General features: G+C 39.0%; 1 protein-coding gene across 1 annotated transcript; it reads right to left on the bottom strand.

Moving 5' to 3' along the window:
- Positions 1-1,184: 1,184 nt before the first annotated feature.
- Positions 1,185-18,855, bottom strand: LOC119696967 (ATPase family AAA domain-containing protein 2-like). Its single transcript, XM_038126926.1, has 17 exons — positions 18,819-18,855; positions 18,391-18,489; positions 17,238-17,316; positions 16,300-16,462; positions 15,966-16,081; positions 14,583-14,757; positions 13,904-13,992; positions 13,456-13,615; positions 12,208-12,298; positions 11,457-11,762; positions 9,656-9,749; positions 8,052-8,235; positions 6,313-6,498; positions 5,152-5,287; positions 4,798-4,916; positions 2,425-2,553; positions 1,185-1,244 (listed from the first exon to the last, which is right to left on the bottom strand). Exons 1-17 carry the CDS (start codon positions 18,853-18,855, stop codon positions 1,185-1,187), a joined length of 2,223 nt encoding a protein of 740 aa, XP_037982854.1.
- Between the last annotated feature and the right edge of the window lie 2,955 nt (positions 18,856-21,810).

The raw sequence follows: 21,810 nt of genomic DNA on the forward strand, positions 1-21,810 counted from the left end.
GAAAACATGGGCACTCTGTGTGACCACTATTAAAATAAAACCAAAGCAGTGTCTAAGTTAATCTTTGTACGATAACTTTACAGGTAAGAAACTTAATCAAAATAAACGGGAAGAAAAAATAAACCAGCAAATCCAGCACATCCAGATGTGCCAGCTACTGAGGGAGGAGGATCCAAGGGGATGAACTCAGAGCTGGAGCCCTGGAGGTGGCCACACCACGGCTGCCAGCGAGGTGGCGGTGCAGCCCCAGCCTGCCTGCTTCTGCACCTCTGGGCACTCAGGGGCCTCCTGACCCATCCCCCCACCATGAGGTGACAGGGCAGCCAGAGCCACAAATGGGAATGGTGCTCTGTGCCCTGCTCCTGGCCTCTCAGCTTCTCTTCAGTAGAAATAAACTTGAAGCAAGCAAAAAAAAAAAAAAAAAAAAAAGGCAGTTACAGTGTCTTCCAGCAATAAAAAATGTTTGAGACAACAGCTGGAATCAGAATCAATATACTTTAGAAGAATTTTTGTTCTCTTGAAAAGAAAACACTGTTGTCCTGAAACAGGTTCTTTCACCCAGTGTGCAAAAGGCTGAGCCATACAAAGTAGAGGTATTAGATTTATTTTCAGTTCTGTGCAGAAAAGGCTGGTAGGCAGTAAATCCACAAAGCTGGCATCCTGAATATCAAAACTTTCCAGACACTAATGTTGGTTGGCTCCCAATTACACAGTCTTCTTATTAATTAAGATTCAATCTTCTATTGGTTGAATGATTCTCTTGCTTCATATGCTAATTAGCCCACATGCTCCATCTTCTTTCAAGCTGGTGCCCACTTTTCTTCAGCTGATGCCTTCCCTTCTTCAGACAGATCCTTTCCCAATCCAGTGGGCATGATCTACTTGTGGAATTACCTAGTTGAAGTTTGCCTTATTTTGTTCCTCATAATCTGGCATTATATTGGTCATTTCACCAAGTGTTGCTGGTTCAGCACTCTGTTATGTCTGGTTTCAGTTATGTGGTTAGCTTCTTCTTTTTTCCTATAGCTGTTACAATTAGTGAGACATACTAAATATAACTTATCTATTTGGGAGCCATACGTTACAGTATGTCAAGTACACTGAAGTCAAGTATCACAGCCAACTGAGGGCTGCAATTTCTTTCTTCATTTCCTAATAAGGGAAAAAAAAAAAAGAAAGACAAATTAGGAGTCAATGTGAAGCCTGAGAACCCTGATAACTTCTTCATCAAAAGCATCAAGAATCTGTACATACATATAAGTCTTAGTAATATTTAGCCAATACATGTGCCACCACGATCATGTCTTTCTAGTCCCACTAGCTTCAAACATGTCCTTAGGCACCAAAAACAGAGAGTAGGCCAGAGAAACTGCAGGGATCTATCTCAAGGAACAATGGATCTCTATGAAGGTGCTTTCAACAATAAAAAAGAAGACAGTTCCTTAAGAGCCACTACTGAAAGCTGGAACTAAAGCTAAAAGTAGACATAGAAAATGAACAAAAATTCAAGTCCAGCCACAAGAGCCCACAAGTCCTAATATAACACAAACAAATCCCTCCTCATGCTAAAACACATTATTTTGCGAGATGAAAGAAAGGCCTTTCAGGAATGGCCTCCTTGGCTAAAGAGAAGAGGCTTCCTCTTTTTTTTTTTTTTTTTTTTTTTTTTTAAGGCAGACTTAAAAGCATAAAGAAATTTATGTAATTTCATGCATAAGCATCTCAAAGACAAATGGATTCAAGAACCTTAAAGGCTGAATACTCAATTTATCTAAAACAACTTAATACTGAGAATGCCTGCCTGGGACCATGGGTGCCTGTGGAAGACTTCTGCCGAGTTCCACAACTCAGAAATCCTATCTCAGAGGAGGGTATTAGACAGTTGGACTCATTAGCATCAAAGCATAGTAGGCAGAAAGCTCCCCACATGTCATATTAAAAATGCTTGAGCCATGCCAAGTTAAAAATGAAGTCTATTGAGCCTACAGAAAATCCTGAAATTCTTGTCATGTTTCATATTTAATTTCTTTTCAAGAATGGAATGAGTGCTATCCAAGTATTACCATGTGTGCCTGCCTGCAAGGGAAGAAATAGGAAGTGGCAGACTAAAAAAAGTGCTCTCCTTTCACAGCCCCCCGCTTCTTTATAGAACTGGAAAAGTTCTTCAGAAAGACTAGTGACAGATTACTGGTTTGAGAGGCCTGGTGGAGCCATTGCCTTTCTCTGCCAAAATTACCAACAATTATGTCAAATTCAATAATGGGTTTGCAATATGAGTAGATGTCTTCTATCCTGAAATGAAATTCTTGTAACACAGGCAACCAAGCAGTAAAGAGTGATAAATAATTGTGAGCACATACATATGCATAACATACATACACATAATACCATGTGACAGAAAGTGCTATAAGACAAAAAAATTACCTCCACTAATTTGGTTTTGTCTGGATTTTCCCGCTGTTGGTAAATGCACATGCTAAGAACAGAATATAGTTTTGCCATGCTCGATATACTGACATTCTCAGTTGCTGCGACGACAGCATCCAGCACTTTCTGAAGAAAAAAAAAAAGTGGAAACTACAATTCAGAATAGGACAAGGTATGTCCTATTTTCGTATCTTGTTAAATAAAAGTGGCACTTCGGAGAGTTGATTAAATATCTCACAAGATTTAACTGGAGAAAACAATTTCTCACACTTCAGACAAAAAGAAGGTAAAAGTTCAGATGATATTTTCTTACTCATCAATCTATGACATCAACGATCATAACTGCCAATCAACTGCCTCCAGAACAGCATGGAATGACATCATCCACTTTGTTATAGAGTAGCTGCCACCAAAAAGCCACAGTTGTATTTCCTTAGAAATGCAATACAGGGCCCTGGAAAGTATGTCTTTGGAAGCCAGGCTACAGATCTTCTAGATACAGCTGTGCCAGCTGGAAACAGAAGCTCCTTAGGTGCTCACCTCTACCCATTAGCTGGATGTTACTGTGCCAAACACCAGCTAGCTCCTACCTTTCAACTCAAGAGTGAATGAACTAGCAGAATGACCACCGGTAGCAAATTACCAATCTGTCACACAGTCCCTTCTGTGGAGATGTGAATGTGATAATCTGTGGAAATGCAACACTAGCAAGCTAGTGGCACCACTGCTGTCCAGTAACTCTGTGTTGTGTGAGGTTGTGAAGATATAGCTTAAGAAAGCAGCTGCACCAAATGAAAATACTACTGCCTCACAGCTGCTTCCATTAACTCAGCCCTGCTTAGATCAGTTAGCACAACATTCGAGTATTTCCCTGAACTTCCTTCTATCCAATGTGCAGCTAAGAGGCACAAAACCCACACAGCTTTCAGCTGCTGCAAACACAACACATAGGACATGACAGAGGTGCATGGCCAACATCTCCAGTGAAACGACTTCTAATTGCTGCCACACAATTGAGTGCATGCTTTTCTATTTGTTCATCAGGTTCTATGCCTATTACCAAGCAAATAAACAGAAACTGACACCAATCTAAACCAACTTAACAAACCCAAACAAACAATAAAAGAACCCTATCCCATACAAAACCATATTTTGGAGCTTCACCCAGATTACTGACTTCAGTAAAGTTCCAATGAGATTCTCTGGTACAAGTGTCAAGTTCCAGTGACACTCATGTTAAGGAAACAGGTTTTCTAAATAGACATGTTTCATGACTGTAGCTTTCTCCTCACAGCTGAAAAATATATATAAGCTGAAACATCTATAAGGACTCTACCATACCCTTTCTCCAGCTGGAAATAACTTTGGAGCACATGCTATTAGCACTCTGACTCTAGAAAAACCTATGTGCTTTCTCTACGTATGCAGGGAGATGTGAACAACAAAATCCCCTAAAATTTGCTTCCTTAGGACACCATCCTTAGAAACCTAGTTTCACTTCTACAAATTATGTCACAGAAATTGTGTGGACAAGCCCCTTCATCAGAGAATATTCCTCTCTGGTCATATTCTCCCCATACAGAGGAAACATTCAAATAACACTCCCTTTCTCAGAGAGATAAACAGCAACCTCCTCTACCTTGACCAAACTCCAGGACTTCAAACTAGCAACTTCCCAAATTTTCACCCAAGCAACACTCCCTGAAAGTCAGGTCCTTCTTTTATACCATCTCCAGTTCAAGCAAAGGAACTTTTTACTCGCTGCAGCTAGGCTCACTTTTGACCCTTTCCCCAGCTATGGCCTAGGATAACAACTTCTCTCCTACAGGGGATTAGAAAAACCTTATAACTCTGTAACTGTAAGAATGTAAAATTCTAACACTGGATTTTGAAAGAATTTTGGAAAAGCGGGTATTAGTATTTTATCCAGTATGTGCTTTAGGTCAGCCTGCTAATTTCAGGTTTAAAGCCATAACTGCTAAAAATCAAGGTCCTTTTCTGATTCTCAATACATGAAAACCTGCAAACAGAAAAATGAAACAACCCTATCCCAATCCATCATAAAAACTGCATTAATTACTAACAGTAATTGAAGGTTGTAAGTGGGCTATTTTAAAATTTAACAAGCCCTTTTACATTAAAAATTAGTAAGAGAGCCCCATCTTCTAAAATACAGCAAGAGCAGCAGCTTACACCAGTTTCTGCAGCTGCAGAAACAACTGTCATTGTCCCTTACAAGCTGAATTATTTCACAAGCTATATATCCCTCTCATAAATTGTTTGAACTGGCATTGGTTAACAACTGACTTAATTCACAGCCATAAAGAAAATGTCCCACTTCCGTATTAACAAAATTGAAGTTAGACTTACTCTGAGCTCAGAGTAATCCACAAACACTCCTCGTTTTTTAATTTTGATTGCTTTCTTGTCCAATACTTGTGGTTGCCCATCCACCTGAGAACATCTCACAGAAGAGTGTGCCTGAGAATCTGGAATAACGCAAATTTAAGTCAGGATTTCTCTTAATGTGGACTAGAGTATCCACTAAGTATCCTGTACCTGAATAGGGTATCTCTCTGCAATAACAGAGAAAAATTTTAGTCAATTCACGGTGCTCAAATGCAAGTACATGAAAGATGATTGACAGGAGAATTATCACCAGAGCAAATACTGTATTAGCTGTTAACTTACAGTAACAAAGTTTTATATGCAGAAAATCCTGACCTGCATTGTTTTTTGATGCAGGGGCTTCAGCAGCTTGCTTCATAATCAAGTTCTCATAAAACCCTCTCCTTTCAGCACAGGTAGGCCGTGGGATATTGAAAACTTCTTCACGATTAGTATTAAACAATGTTTTTATCTAGACCGTGAGAAGAAAAGAGATTTCAGAAAGAAGACCACAAAAACTTTTTATTTTCTATTCCAAAAAGATGAGTGCATTTCTAAATTACACTGAATACTCATCTAGATAAAACAAGCTTTAAAAGCTAACTTCTTGGCCTTAAAAGGCTGGATTTCCATAACACTGCAGACTAAAATACCTTCTCTAATCAACCTTCTTGAGTTTAAGATCCATGAAAAAAAGTATGATAACCTAATCAGAAAGGGGTGACATTTACCTCTCCAAATACTGCTTATTGTACATTTACCCAGCTTGATGTCCTTTAGCTTGAATATTTTTGACAGTTACAGAGGGAAGAGGCAGGGCTCAGCAGACAAGTGACAACTTTTTGGTAATGTGGGAATCTTGGGTTTGTTTTTTATTTTAGAAGGCACTTATTAATTTTGTAAAAACTTTGCTAATGAACACTCTCAGATTCTAGAAAGCACAGCATGTGTTCTTAATTAATTTTATTACAAAATACAACTAAAAATTGATTCCCAAGTTGCTTAAACAGAAGTTAGTCCTTAGCTTTTTAATTTGCCAAGTTTCCACCTAGATCAAGAAATCTATTTTTTTGTGAAATAATTTAAATTAGAAATTACATTCTATCACTAACAGCATGACCACAGCACTTTTTCAGTAAAAATGTTTTCAGAAAAACAATCTTTTTCACAGCTATCTTTCAAGCTCTGTGTATTCTTCACTAAGTACACACTAAACCATCTTGAAGCTACTGAACTGGTTGTCTGAAATGCATCTATATGTCTGTCTAGTAAGTGCAAGTGTGTGAGAAGGGAGAAAAATTTGGGTCAAAGTCAATCTCTTCACTCAGACAACACTTTAGACAAATGCTTTCAGCATTTTTTATTCTAAGAAAATTTTAAGAGGTTCTGGTGCCTGAATATAACAGCATAAATCTGCTTAAGAGCAGCACAGTACTCCAATGTTGTAAGTTAACAAGAAACTGAGTAACAAAGAAAGAAAAGTATTGACAGAAATACCTCTTCAGGGAGATCTTCATGTGGCACATCAGATGTTGCAAGGAGCAAAACTGGAGCAAAGTATGGAATGTTATTCAGCAATCCTGTAAAACCAGCTTTCAGCGTAGGTCCAACAGCCTCCCACCACAAAGAGATTTGTGGGATATAAATTATACTTGGTGCTGTTCTCTGAGCTTCTCGTATCAACTGGTGAAATGAAAGCTTGGATAAGAAAATTGCATCATGTAGAACAGGCCACAAAATAACTACATACTAGTCAGACTATCTTGTGACATAAGAGTGCATAAAGCCAAGATATCAAGACAAACCAACAAATGAACAATACTTTAACAATAAGGTAGCATTTTCACTTTGACTCAAACATAGACATTACTATGCAGACAGAAACAGAACTGAATCAGATTTCAAAACTACTTAGGGATAGGATAACTCCTAAAGATTCTCAAAACTCAGATGATGTGATGATGTGCCTGAAAAATCAAGACTAATCCTTCAGCGAGATGTATGAGCCTGGAGAAATCACTACACAACTGCAACTGCACCATTTCCAGTTCAGTGTGGGCCCATACCCACATTAGACTGAAGTGCAGTCTGAATAGAGACCTATGTGAAAAGATGAGGGCTAACACAGTAAAAGAAGCCTGGTCACAAATCATAATTTCAAGAACATTTTATAAGAGGTGCCTAGCCCGTAGCCTGCCTGAAGAGCTAAATTGCTCAGAGCCTCTCATTCCTGTCATTATCAAAGTACCCATCAGACCAGACAATGTGCTTTGAAAGACCACAGACCACTGCAGATGGCACTTCAATCACAGAAGAAGACACGAATCTACTGCATGAGAGAAGTGGCAACAGTCCTTTCACATGGCAACTTTCTCCATGCATCATTTGAGAGTAACAATATGCAGGGAGTTCCTGTCACAGACCTGTGGTGTATCCATGCAGTACACGGGGTATTTATATAGCCATAGGTGCAACCATGACATAACAAAAAGAGAATTGCTCCTCCTGTGTGGCAAATGAATATCCAGTCACATGATGTGTCTGTCCTGATTTGTACAGCTTAAAATGCTGCTAATAAAGATAACAAATATTTTAATACAGTGATGCCAAGTAATTAAATTGATTTCCTGCCTAAAAGTAAAAAATCAAAACTGCAGTAATCTGCTTATATTTTTTTTTTTCTAGTTAAGGGACATCCATCAGTTTGCACTTTTAAGCATTCCATGAATAGGAATGCCTTCATTGCATTTCACTGCAGCAGTACAAACCGTATATGTACATTCAAAAAAACTTCTTTTCACAAAAACTTTGGCTGCCTTACAAATACAATAAAAAGAATGTTACAAAAAGTGCATGATGACATCAGGCTGATGCAGAGCCAGCTTCTGGGAGCACAGAGACCTAAGAAGCAACAAAACCATCTTTCTGGATCCCATCCGGACCAGCAGGATTACTCGCCACAAAGAGGGGCTTATTAGCAGCACCGCCCATCTTCCCAAGCTGCTAGCAACATCCACCTTCTTTCCTTTCAAATAGAAATGAAACATGGCTATGTACAAATGTCCTTATCCAGTATCATTCCATCTACAAGAAAAGTGAATTTTCAGACAAAAGTAAACACATAACAGCAAATTCAAATCAGGCCAACTCCATTAACAATGATTTGTGCTTATTAAACTAGTTTATATACTGTCCAAGAATCCTATGAGAACAACAACAGCAACAAAAAAAGATACCTGTGAACAAGTTTCTTCCTGTGATGCGGTGCTAACAAACAAGGTGGGTAGATCTAGTGTATAAGCTGGAAATTTTTCCAGGGCATGTAATATGGCAGGCGCCAAATCAAAAGCCTGCCCACATCCTGGCTCTTCAACTAGTAGGAACCGTGGCCTGAAAGATGTTGGCTGGTAAGAAGGATTTCTACAACAGTAAGAAGAAAACAAGTTTAAAAAAGAGTGATGAAGAGGCACACAGATTGTTAAATATTTTCCCCTTTTTTTTTCTTTTTTGTAAATATGCTCCATATTCTACTAAATAATAAGCTGGTCTGTGATTCTGTGATCAAGAAGACCAGTCTATTTATCAAAGTCTATTTTCTCAAAAAATGATATCACTCTTCTGCTAAAACATCCTGCCACTTCCCAGCATGTCTACTATTCCTTTGGCTGGGTTGAGTAACAGCTCTTAAATCCCACAGGGGGAATGTCTAGAAAAACACAACAAAACATCTGGTCAGTAACCTGATAACAGGGCAAAATGATAATTCTTAAAGCTCAAACCAGTCTGTGTCTCTTTACTGTCCATACACAACCATTTTCAGCTTGTTTTTGACTTTAGTGAGATCTCTACACCTGTCAAATTTAGCTACATTTGGCCACAGTTCCTGTAGATGGTGGGAAGAAAGGGGCAAAAACACATTTCTAGGAAAAAAACTAATGTGGTTAGTGAAACACATTATGCGTATCTGAAGAAGAACATTATTTGATTGCTTAAATTACAGCACTACACTAAATATGTGTAAGATTTATATTAATTTTATTCAGTCACTCTAGTTGTTTCATCTTTGACTTGAGCACTAATTTCCTAGTCATCTTGCTTTACTTGCATGAAATACACTTGTGAAGAGGTTTGTGCATTTTCCCACCACATTACTATTGTACCTTTACTTGCTGAAGTAAAAGATCCTAGAAACTTAACCAACCTCAGCAAGTCATATTTTCTGGGCAGCACAGCCATAGGAAGGGAGAAAAATATTTAACAATAATCTATTTTTAAAACTATTGGACTACGTGACTACCACAATTAAAACAAAAGATAGTCAAAGATTTTGACGACCACAGTCAAAAGATAACAAAAAATCAGTAGGGTAAAAGTATAAAATGGTGGCATCGTTTAAATATTTCTCCCAGCGATTTAACAAACAACTTCTTGATTTTGTTTCTGATACATAATTTTGCTACTGGTTCAACCATCTTGGAAGGTAGAAGAGTAAAAGATGGCTACATAAATCCACAGAGGTTTTTTAAGCTAAAAGGACAGAATGAGCATTTTTTGGGTCTTGAATCTTTGAAGGAATACTATGGATTAAACCAATTTAACAGTCTGTGAACCAGTCTGACTTAGTAAAAGAAGGCTGGGCTGATCAGTTTGACGAGTTAGGGCAGTGTAGTCACAACAGTTAGATCTAGTACCAGTTGGATCTTCACAGTTGAATTTTTGAAAATATTGATCACCCACACACACCCTTAACTCCTTCATCTAGCAGCCCTAAAATATTTATGTAACATTTTACAGATGCAGCCATCTCAAAAATGTCACCATAAAGAGGACAAACATGTACCCGCTCAAAGTGCGGAATTCTGCCTTTTTGCTGTCAGGCTTCTTTTCAGAGACTGATGGTGAGTTGTCATCATCACTGTCAATCCCATCATTCCCTAAAATAGTATTTAAAGACAAGATAAATTTGTTAATTTTTACTGAATAGTTCATATCTCGCTCTTGCTTTAATACACCTTTGAAACCAGTGCTGGAAACCATTTCTCTTGCATTTTATTATTTTAATGCTATTATCTGAAGAGCACACCCTACCACAGATCTAAGGAGATTGTACAAGCCTATACAAAGCTGTCCTATATCCTATGATTTGCATCAGGTATTATCTCTCTATTGACAAACACTTGGGAGGTTTTTTCCTTAGAATTAAGATGATCAGGAACAACTTCTACAGTTCTTGGATAACAGAAAAACCCTTCTCCCCTCACTTATGCATTTAATTACTATATTTGTAATAATTATTGATTACATCAGTGGACAAAGGAAGGGTTACAGACATCATTTATCTGGACTTCTGTAAAGTTTTTGACATTGTCCCCCACAGTGTCCTTCTCTTTAAATTGGAGACAGATGGATGAGTGAGGAGTGGACTATTAGATGGATAAGAAAGTGGTTGTATGGTCCCATCCAGAGGGTAGCAATCAATTGCTCAGAGTTCCAGTTGACATCAGTGACAAGTGGTGTCCCTCAGGAGTGCCTACTGGAACAAATGTTATTTAATATCTTCATTAATGACGTAGATGAGGGAATCAAGTGTAACCTCAGTAAATTTGCAGATGACACTAAGCTGAGTGATGCAGTTTACACAGATGAAGGATGGGATGCCATACAGAGGGACCTGGACAAGCTCAAGAACTGTGACAATGGGAATTTCATGAGGTTCAACAGGTCCAAGTTTAAGGTGCTACACCTGAATCAGGGCAATTCCCAGTATCAATGCAAGCTGGGAATGAACAGATCAAGACTGAATTAGGGCTGCTGGTGGCTGAGAGGCTGGACATGACCCAGGAATGTGCTCTTGCAACCCAGAAAGCCAGTTGTGTCCTTGGCTCCGTCCAAAGCAGTATGGGCAGCAGGCCAAGGGAGGGAATTCTGCCCCTCTGCTCTGGTGAGACCCCCACCTGCAGTGCTGCATCAGCTGTGCTGGGGTACAGAAAGGACATTGACCCGTTGGAGCAAGTCCACAGGAGGGCCACCAAGATGAAGAGAGGGATGGAGCACCTTTCCTATGAGGAAAGGCTGGGAAAATTGGATTTGTTTAGCCGGGAAAAGACAAGGCTTCAGGGTACCTACTTTTAGATTTCCAATACCTGAAAAAAACCTACAGGAAAGATGAAGAAGGACTCCTTACAAGAGCATGTGATGGGAGGACAAGGGGAAATGGGTTCAGACTGAAAGAGAGTAAGTTTAGATTGAATATTAGCCAAAAAATTCTTTACTGTGAGAGTGGTGAGGCATTGAAATGGGTTGCCCAGAGAAGTCGTAGATGCCCAGTTCTTGGAAGTGTTCAAAGCTAAGCTGGATGGAGCTCTGAGCAACCTGATCTAGTGGAAGTTGTCCCTGTCCAAGGCAGGGGAGTTGGAACTAGATCACCTTTAAGGTCCCTCCAATGCAAATCATTCTATGATTCTACAACTTGGAAAGAAGTGCCTCATATGTGAAACCTTCGATCCGTCTCTGAAATGATTAATGGGATGTGAGCTACTGTCAGTAACAGGGGGCTCCAGTAGAGAACCCACAGTTCTCCACTGACACACAGCTCCCACTCTGCACATGCAAAGTATAACAATTAGATGTTATTGTAGTACCTTGGGTCTTCAGTGCAAGCTTTGCATGGGGAAACGGTCTCTGCAAGGCTTGTAAAATTCTTTCCAGGGTGTTTTCTAGCAGCGGCTTTGAAATAGATGGTAGTGCTCTCCCAGGTGAAGCCCCAGCTCTCTGTGATGCTGGAACAATCTTTTGCATGGCCATGGCAAAATCCTTTGCTGTCACTTTAATCGATCTGGCATCTATCTTTAGTCTTTTGTCACTTTCATGTATCTGCGGATAGCGGCGGCGCAAAGCACAGAGCCCAGCTTCAACACATAAGGCTTTAATATCAGCACCACAGAATCCTGACAAACAAAACAAGAACCAAGTGTTACATCAACATATATTTGTGTTATATAGGTTAAAAACTGCCTGGATGGCCCGGCCATGAGTGCTGGTGAATGATGCTACATCCAGTTGGCAGAGGGTTCACTAGTGGTGTTCTCCAAGGCTCTCCAGTACTGAGTCCAGTCCTTTTTCATATCTTTATCAATGACATGGATGAGGAGATTGAGTTCACCCTCAGTAAGATTGTGGACAACACTACCTTGGGTGGTAGTGTTGATCTGCTGGAGAGCTGGAAGGCTCTGCAGTGGGATCTGGACAGGCTGGATCAGTGAGTATGAGGTTCGGCAAAGCCCGGTGCCAGCTCCTGCACTTCTGCCACAGCCCCATGCAGTGATACAGGCTGCAGGCAGAGTGGTTGAACACTGCCCAGGGGAAAAGGATCCACATTGCTTTCAAACTCACCAACAGATTTCTCAGCCAGGTCTTCAAGTAAGTTGTCTGATGGCTTCAGGGTCCAGTCTCGTGTGTGAATTTTGAAAATTTCTAATCTTGCCTAGAAACAAAATGGTTGCATTTTAGTTTGCCTTAAGTTTTCTCTTAAGAAAACAACCATAACACAAAACCGCCAAACCTCTCACACTAGTACAAATACTTTTCTTGTCTGCTAAACTTCTAAGTACTTTAAACGTCAGTTATTAAAACATTCACTGCTTCTTAAGCAGGAAATTTAATCATTCTTAAATTCCTACATCAAACTCTTGTGGGAGATGCAGTGAAACAAAAGGCAGGTGCATCTTCCATAAAAAGTGAGTTTTATAAGCATGAGGCCTAATGATTTTGAAGAACAAATTGTAGTAAAAGCCTCATCTGCAAATGGACATTTTGCGTCAAAGAAAATTTTCTCAAATTTAGCAAAATTTTGCAGTGAGGTTTCAGTCGTTCATCAAATTTGCTTTTCTACCAGTTGATCCAAAGAAAACAGTCCTAGTCTCTTTAAAATTGCTACAGTTGCTACTAAGAACAAAAACTATGACTCAAACTACTGTCACTCATCCAGAAAATGTCAAACATGGCCCATTATCATCTCTGATCTTAGCAAGACTTTGAGTGAAGTATCTTCTGGTACACAGATTAATTATGGCACACTTCTAGAATTTTTCCACAGCATTAGATCTGTTTCATGGCACCTTGTCTTTTGTTCCTGAGAGCATATAAATACTGTATACAAAGGTTTGTGCTAAATGCACTGTTTCCTGCACTTTTACTAGCCTTCAATCCAATTAGCCTTTTATCTTTGCTCCAAAAAATGCCAAGAAATATCAGTGATAGTCAGAGCAAAGCCACAAAAGTAGGGTTACAGTTTTGCACACCATCTCTCTCCCACACATCCCCACCCCAATGTTTTCATTGCTATATAACAAATTTCTTTGCTTAGCTATTGCCATTGAACTCGAAGTGCTGCACCTGTGCAGTGTAATTTGTATCTTTTTTCCAAGAGAGAAGCAACTACTTGTGGGCATCATCTTATTCCTATATATATTCAGTACCAGGTTTGCCCTTCACAGTACAATGGAATGTCTCCAGATATCTCTCTTGTGTCCAAGCTGTACACTACAGATGGAGACTTGTACTGCTCCATGATGCTGCCTTGTTACAGGGGTTTGTTACAAAGAAGGACTTTGCCACATCAGATTGATTTGAAGTTCTGACCTCTTTGTTTGGCAAGTTGAAGCGGAATTCTCGTTCAAAGCGCCCAGGTCTTCGTAAAGCAGGATCTATGGAATCCAGTCTGTTGGTGGCTCCTATTACCACAACCTCTCCTCTGCTGGCTAAGCCATCCATAAGTGTCAGAAGTGTTCCCACAACAGAGCTAACAGAAAAATATAATTTTCATTCACTGGTTTAGTAAATTTTCTTCAGTCCCACATAACCTTCTCCACCGATCATTCAAAAAGGACAGGTTTTTATTGACAAGTGAAAGAATTATTTTAATACAGCAAAATACAGATAAGGTCAAGCTTAGTGAATTGTTTCCATTTATTTAAAAATCATCTGAAATTCACTAGCACTGAATTACTAGTTTTCAGGTTAAATGAAGGTGCCATATCAAGATAAATAGGTTGTGGTCTTCTTTTCACAAAGATCAAACATGTCCTACCTGTGAACCTGATCTTGTTTGCTGGACCGTACAGGAGCAAGAGCATCAATCTCATCAAAGAAAATAATTGAAGGTCGCATCTGGTAGGCCTACAAATAAAACATAGGAACACCAAAATCAGGAGAACAGTACTACTTGAAAGAGAAGAAAGACATTATGGTTGGAAAGGCACTGGAACTAGATTTTTCATCAGGGATCTCTGCTAATTAACCTAATGTGAAATAGCAGCTTGTCAACAGAAAACAGCAGCCTGTCAACCCACTGAGACTGGGGGACAGGAAACAAATCATACCAGTAGTTTTTACTGCTATATGGCAACCATGAGAACAGACAGGACTCAAAGTTTCTGGAAGTGACCTTCCATTACTAATTTAAATGAACATGTTTGCACCCTGCATCTGCTTCCCTCCCACCTAAAGCTACCATCTCTTGCTTCTTGAGACCATTTTTGTGACTGAGTTGTGTGTATGGTGAAGGGTTTTTTGAGGGTGGTGGTGGTGGGGATTTTCTTGTTTGCTTTACTAATCTTTTCAATACATCTCAAGAGACTCCACTGAGAAAGGGAACACTGATAATCCCACTTCAGTGGAAGATTACAAAACATGAAAAAGAGTGAGTTCTTGACCACAAAAAGTTAAGTTACAATTCTAACAGAACACATGGCATGTTTCACCCTTACCTGCTCAAACACTAAACGCAGCTGTCGTTCAGATTCTCCTACCCATTTACTCATGCAGTCAGCAGCACTTCTCATAAAAAAGGTTACTTTCCTGTCACCTCTGCTACATTCATTAGCAAGTGCACGAGCAACCAGCGTCTTTCCAGTCCCTGGTGGACCATAGAATAAACAGCCTCTACAATTTAAAAGAAACATTGTTTTTAAAAAATCACATAAGAAAAAATGTCATGGAAAAGTATTTATTACAACCCCCATCTCTAAAACACACAACTCTGCTCTCCTAAGCTGAAGACTTCATGGATTAGACAGTAACAGCTGAAATGTGAGAAAAGTCAGAAATGTTCCTACACAATTCTGCAGGCCAGGAAACAAAATGAATAAAGAGAATAATGCAGATGTACAAAATCTTGAAAACACATAGTAGCATCCCAATTCTGACAAACCAACAGAGATGGTTACAGTAGAGTGGAGCAAAACAAGACCAAATTTCCAATGCAGAATCTGAGACTGGGCTATCTTAGGAATCATCAGTTTATTTTTCAATGATAAACTGCATATTCATTCTTGTTTTCCCAAAAGTCAAGATTTGAGAGCAAAGCATTTCATTCTCCCTTAAAAAACTTTGAGTTACTGGATTTGGTCTCCCTTTGCTGGTAATTAAGGAAGAGGAAGCAGTCTAAAAATGGGAAGGTATTCTGCATTTCTGTATTTCCATCAACTAGAAGAGTCAACGCACTGCTGCTTCAAAAATAATATCAATTAATAAAGAAGCAAAACACATATTTACTTTTGTTTGTAATACTTTTAAATTCAGTGGAAGCAAATAATTTAAAGTCCTATTTCAATATACAATGACCGAGGATATATAAAGCTAATGAATCTCCAATAATTTCATTTCATAACACAGAACTCACTTAGCTGTGTAAGAAGGGGACAGATTCTTATTTTAGCCCAAACATAAAAAACACTGCAAAGTTCAAGTCCCATCAATTGTAAAACTAACACCTGAAAATACTTGAGAAAAAAAAAAAAGAGTTGGTGTAAGACAGAACTGGGCTTCCACAAAACAAACTACAGTCAACTAGCAGCAGATAATGCCTTCCTACTCACAAACTGATCAAATCCACTTGCATGCTGGACTCTAAAGAAAAAAATCTCTAACTCCACTTTTTAAAGGCTAGTTTTGCCACACAGTAAATCTCTGAACCTATATATATGCTGAATTCTATCTTTTTTTTTTTTTTATTACTTTTTATTAGTGCTAAAAAGAATCATAAACACTGCTGAAAATGTTGAAGAATGGAAGCATGTTGATACCCCAGTTGGATATTCTCCTGAAAATAACTGAGGTAAGAACTTTTAGTTTTAAATGGTGTCTCTTACCTTGGAGGTTTAAATTTCAATATCTCAAAGACATCAGGATAAAGCAATGGCAAAATGACCATCTCTTTTAAAGCTGAAATGTGGTCAGAGAGACCGCCCACACCTTGAAATTGTGCCTAAAGATGAAGTCAACAGAACACATGTTAAAGAAAGATGCAACATCTATAAGGTTCCATCACAAACTAGATGTAAGCACAAAGAAAATGTTAGTGGCAATTTGAAATTGCTTGAGAGGAAACTGTAAGTCAAGGGAGCTGCAGATGGCCCGTTACTGGAAGCTTCCATAAATACTGCAAATGTCCCACTGACACCATGAAGTAAAACATACACTTACTGAACCATCTATTTGCATTTGCTCCACACCAGCCAGGCTTGCTCCAATTTTCATGTGATCGTTGTGAACTTCATTTAAGTAGCCTTTCCGAGTAGCTTCAGTTTTTGTGTGATCATTTGGAGTTCCCTTTATGTCATCTTTCTGAGCGTTGGCCGAAGGAGACCTAATTTGAATTAAGGAGAAAGAAAAAGGTGCTTTCTAATTTATGATGCAGTTAGGTAATTTTTGATTTTGTAATGATAGCAAGTGAATCCAAAACACCTTATAAATGAGCATAAACTTCCTAAATAGTTATTCATTCCAACTGTTTTACATTTAATGGCCATGACTAAATAAAGAACTTTAAACTGAGTTAATTATTTAAGCAACTCTTAGCACTTACAAATATGAGTATCGCAACTTATAATTTAGAATTTCATTAGGCATTTTTTCTTGTATAAGGATAGTTTCATAAAGAAACATGAACTCTCTTGAGTAACTGAATAAAAAAATCCATTTAAACTTCCATACAGGCTCTCTCTGTAAGTTGTCTTCAGTTTTAATAAATTGTACCCTTCAAGATTAAGTCTTAAATCCTAATTTGTACACCCTTTAAGTCTAAGATTTTTCAGAGGGACATTATGGCTTCCATTCCAGAAAAATGAAATTTCAGTTACACAATCTCAGCCACAACCCTCATCACTACCTTATCAGTGACCAAAAATACAGCATTTTCAAATAAAATCTAAGGACTAGTAAAGAGGATGGCCTCCCCTGCAGTGTGTGTTTTCCTTATACCCTCAGACTACCACAATAGTAATCTGCAATTATATTAATCTCTAATTACTACCAGTCAAATAAACCTTGAAAGCATTATTCAGTCATAAGAACAGCATAACACATCGGCACATATCAACAGCAGTCTTATAATGGAGAACTATCATAAACCATATACCAACCTTTTAGGTTTTTTGCTTGAATCTCTCTCTTTGACAGGTGAAGCATAGTTGGACGAGCTTAGATTACGTTTTCTTAGATCTGTTGAAAACAAAGAATTTAGAATTTGTTAAAAACAAGTTTGAGAGAAACCAGAATAGTCAAAGGCAGAAAATGGGACATGTATCATCCATCTCTAAGTTCAGGGAAAGTTTCAAGGAGGGGCTGTTGGGTGGTTTAATCAGTGCACAATAGAAGTAAAAATGATACACACCTGACTTTTAAGAAAAATCGAAAACCCCAAGAGTAAGATTATTAAGTCTCTTTAATTGATATTATTTTAAGCATACATAGGTAATTTTTTTAACTGAAAAGCAACAATAAGGATGCCAAATTGCACGGAAAAAAAATATAATGCACACAGGATACATGCATTCAATAAAATTTACTGGCAGAATGAAGTAAGAAATATAAAGAGAAGCTGTGTGCATGTATTTTCATTTAAAAAAAGAAAACATAAACCAACAACCTCTCACTTTCATACAAGAAATTAGCTCTCAAGAGAAACTGTATAATATATAGTATTGTATAGCATACTGTATTGGGTCTGTCTGGGATAGAGCTAATTTTCCCCAGAGTAGCCCTCAAAGTGCTGTGCTGTGCCCTGGAAACTGGAAAGGTGTTGATAACACACCGGCGTTTTGGCTACTGCTGAGCAGTGCTGGCACAGCATCAGTGCTGTCTCCCCAACATTCCACTCCCAAGCAGTAGTCTGGCAAGGTCCTGGGAGAGGACAGAGCTGGGATAGCTGATGCAAATCAACCAAAGGGATTTTCCACACCATATGCCATCAGCTTAGCTATAAAAGTTAAGAAAAGGAGGAGGAAGGTTGGGCATTTGTTTTTTAAAATGTTTGCGTTCTGGAGCAATCACTACACGTGCTGAAGCCCTGCTTCCTGGGAAGTGGCCAGATGTCACTTGAGGATGGGAAGTAGAAAACAAAACCTCTTTTTTCTCTTTGTTTGTGCACAACCTTTTTCTTTTGCTTTGGTGAACTGCCTTAACCTACAGGTTGTCTTCCATTTTATTTTCTTTCCCCAGTTCAGCTGAGAAGCCAGAGTGATAGAGCAGGTTGGTGAACAGGGTGTCCAGCCAGGGTCAGCCCAGCACACCTACTTTCCAAGGGAGATTCGTAGCGCTCAACAGCTTTCCTCTGCCGGAAGGAGCGACGCAGGCCATCGCCTTCTCTTCCTTCACTTCTTTCTGGTGAAACCACTACACATCAACACAATGTTAAGTCATGTAAGTACTGTTGCAAATGTGATGTATTCAAAACACACTACATGACAAATTCCCACCTGTCCACAACTTTTTATCTTGCAAGCATTTCAGAAAAACACATGGATTTTTTTTCCTCTGAATACCTGTGCTGAGCTCACTATAGTACAGCCCTAGAGCTTAAAGTTTATAATGGAAATAGCAACATAAATTCTTTTATAAATGAAAAACAACAAGTAGCTCAGCCCATCTCAATAGGTAACGACAAGGCCTTTGGCTACAGTATAGTCAAGAAAATTTAAAGCAGAAATAGCCTACAACACTACCTGTATCATCACAATTTTCATTGTTAGTTCTTCCCATATTGAGGCTTTCCTAATTAAGAGAAACAAGAAAGATCAGTCAAAAATATGCAAAACACCTGTGGGCATATTTGGTACTTATATAGTAATATTTTCAAGGCACTCCATATATACAAAAGATTAAATTAGGCACAGGAGGAGAGAATGGGAGCATCTCTCTGGTACCCAGAATTAGTAACAAGTTTTTCTGCTCTAAAATGGAGTTTAGTGCACGTGATAGTTAAACACTTCACCAGATGCAAAAAAAGAGTGCATCAATTAATCCCAGGTAAATAATCCAAGAGTATAGCAGAACCTAGGACAAAGCAATTCCTACCAGACCCCCCAAAAAAATCATCTTGGCATCTGGGAGACGATAAACAAAGTACTGTGGAAAAATCAAAGAAAGAAAGAAATGAACCAAAGAAAACATAAAGGAATTCAGATCTGAACAAAAAAAAAGACCTATCAAAACAGGCTATGAAAATGTTCAAAAAACAAAGCACCTATCATTCAAAAGGACAGAGGACTAACAATAGAGAAAAACTAAGATATATGTATGAGATATGGCTGCTGAATATCACTTTAACATGAGTTCCTCTCACAACAGAGGACTACTTGAGCTCACAGATGAGGCTGGCAAAAAAAAAACCACGGATAAAGCACGCATCAGTTTTTAGTAAGATTTGAAATGAAAACTCAAGCTCTGAAACAGCTGTTCATAAGCAGAGTCCATTCAAAAGTCATAAGGCAATTCAGAAAACAAAGTTTATGGCATGTATTGCAGCATTTCACTGCTATTTTTCAGTTTCTTCTTAAGAAGATATTCCTCCACCCTTACAGCGTAGAGATGTGACATGACTGTAAGGTATTAAACTGTAACTGGAGAGCAAAAATAAAGGGTTTTCTAGACTAAACTGTGCTTTGGAGGAAGTTTGTTGAGCTAAATTTAAAATACCACTAAATAATTCCTCTACATGAAATACCCTACAAATCTTCTCCCTGTCATCCACTTTTTTGCAAGATTGCTTCTGAAGTACAAAAAAACTTCATTGAAACCAGCACACATAACAGTATGACATTTCAATATAGTGTGTACAAAGCAAGTCATTGACCTCCAGCCAAGTTTTTCATCACTACGTAAAATTAGGTTAAAATGTTTACTTTTTTGCAGAGAGATTTAAAAACAAGTGGTTAAGCATTTGCAAACACGCACCATTTTCAGGTTTATTTTCCTCTCTTGCTGAATGCAATTTAAAAAATCTAATTTATCAATTAAAAAATAAATTCTGAAGATCATATTAAGATAACAGAAATAAATTATGGAAGTTTGTTATCATACTTAGGTTGCTCTGCACGATAGCATTAAGTCATTTTTAGTTCACAGCCTTCCTCAGACAACAAACTCACAGAGTGTGTTGGAAGGAAGCAACAAGGACCATCGACTTCAACTCTTAAGATTGCTTATTCTTCTTGTGACTGGAATTAAGGTATTAGACTGATTTTCTGTGACTGTATATGGTAAAAAAAACATCCCATTGCTGTTACACTTTGCAAACCTTTCTGAAAACAATGTTAGTGTGGGCTTCACAAAGAGAAATAAGATACAGATACACAGACAGAAACACTGGTACTGTGTATCTACTTTGTATCCAACTTTCCACTGTGTCTTAACTTGACTAGGCATTACAAAATTAGTTTTAAGCATGGAAGAAAAATTAATTAAACATCAAGGTGCTTCTCATGCAAGAAAACTGATTTAGAAAAAAAGTTAAATCTACTCAAGGTCACAACATAAAGTCACTGTTTTGGAGCACAAGGACCAGCCCACACATAACACAGGCTCAGGTGTGATCTCTTTGCAACAGGCAATCCCAAAATGAGGACACCAGTAGCAAATTTAAACTTAGCTGCACCCAAATTCTTTACACATGAAACACCTGCCAAATACATCCCTCTGAACGTACTCAGAAGTCTTAAACAACCTCAAGAGCCTGTTGCCAAAAAAAGCTCAGGTTCAAGAGCTGGCCTGCAAAGTGCAAAGGCCAACACTTTATAAAAACTAGCACTTTAACAATAATGACAGGACATACCCATGCAGGCAGAGTGAAAGAGAGGGACCCTATGTGCCAACTGCTGTGGAATATTTACAGAAAGTCTGTGAGGTTGCTGAGCAACAGCCCCTCTCCAAAGTTCCAGCCTTGGCCACGCCCAGTCCTGGTGCAGCTCTACTATAGAAAGTCCCACTTGGAGCCTAGAGCGCCGCAATTACAGAATCATGGAACGGCTTGGGTTGGTGGGAACCTTTAAAGATCATTTGATTTCAAACCCTCTGCTGTCAGCAGGGACCCCTTTCACTAGACCAAGTGGCCCATCCAAGCTGGCCTACAATGGGGCACCCACAACTTCTCTGGGCAGCCTGTTCCAGTGCCTCACCACCCTCACACTAAAGACTCACTGTATATGTGGGGACACGTAGGAAAGTCTCAGCATAAACACATTTATTTCTTGCTGCCAGGTGCGAGTTGCTGTCTCTTCTTGTGCCGGCACCACCAGGGTACCTTCAGCACTGAGAGTGTCTCCTCCTCTGAGCCACTCAGTAACTCCTACAGCCCACCTTCCACCCAAGCCCGGATGGAGTAATCAAATCGCTACACCAGAGAGAGATGAGAGGACTTCTTGCTTGCTGAAACCAGAAGGATTTATTTGGGGAAAAACTCTGACAGCTAGCTGACACACAACCACAACTGAAGAGGAGGAGAGGCAAGAAGCCCTGATGCTGGCAGGGGTCAGCGTATATAAGCAAGGGGAAGGTAGGAGGGGTTTGGATGGGGTGACATAATTGGGACCAATGGGAGAAGAAGGTAGGAGTGGTCTCAAAGGGGAGCCAATGGGTAACCGAGAAAAACAGAACTTTCTAGAATAGAGGAGTGGGGAACAGATGACTGACATTTTCACTCTGCCTGGGAACATGAGG

The sequence above is a fragment of the Motacilla alba genome, chromosome 2, assembly GCF_015832195.1.
Source record: "Motacilla alba alba isolate MOTALB_02 chromosome 2, Motacilla_alba_V1.0_pri, whole genome shotgun sequence".
In the NCBI taxonomy this organism is placed as follows: Eukaryota; Metazoa; Chordata; class Aves; order Passeriformes; family Motacillidae; genus Motacilla; species Motacilla alba.

Coding starts and splice junctions, on each gene's coding strand:
- LOC119696967 (XM_038126926.1), bottom strand. CDS start 18,855: ATGGGAAGAACTAACAATGAAAATTGTGATGATACAG. Junction 12,299..13,455: donor TCAACTTGCCAAACAAAGAG/GTCAGAACTTCA, acceptor TTTTGTTTCTAG/GCAAGATTAGAAATTTTCAA. Junction 9,750..11,456: donor GCTTGCACTGAAGACCCAAG/GTACTACAATAA, acceptor ATACTATTTTAG/GGAATGATGGGATTGACAGT.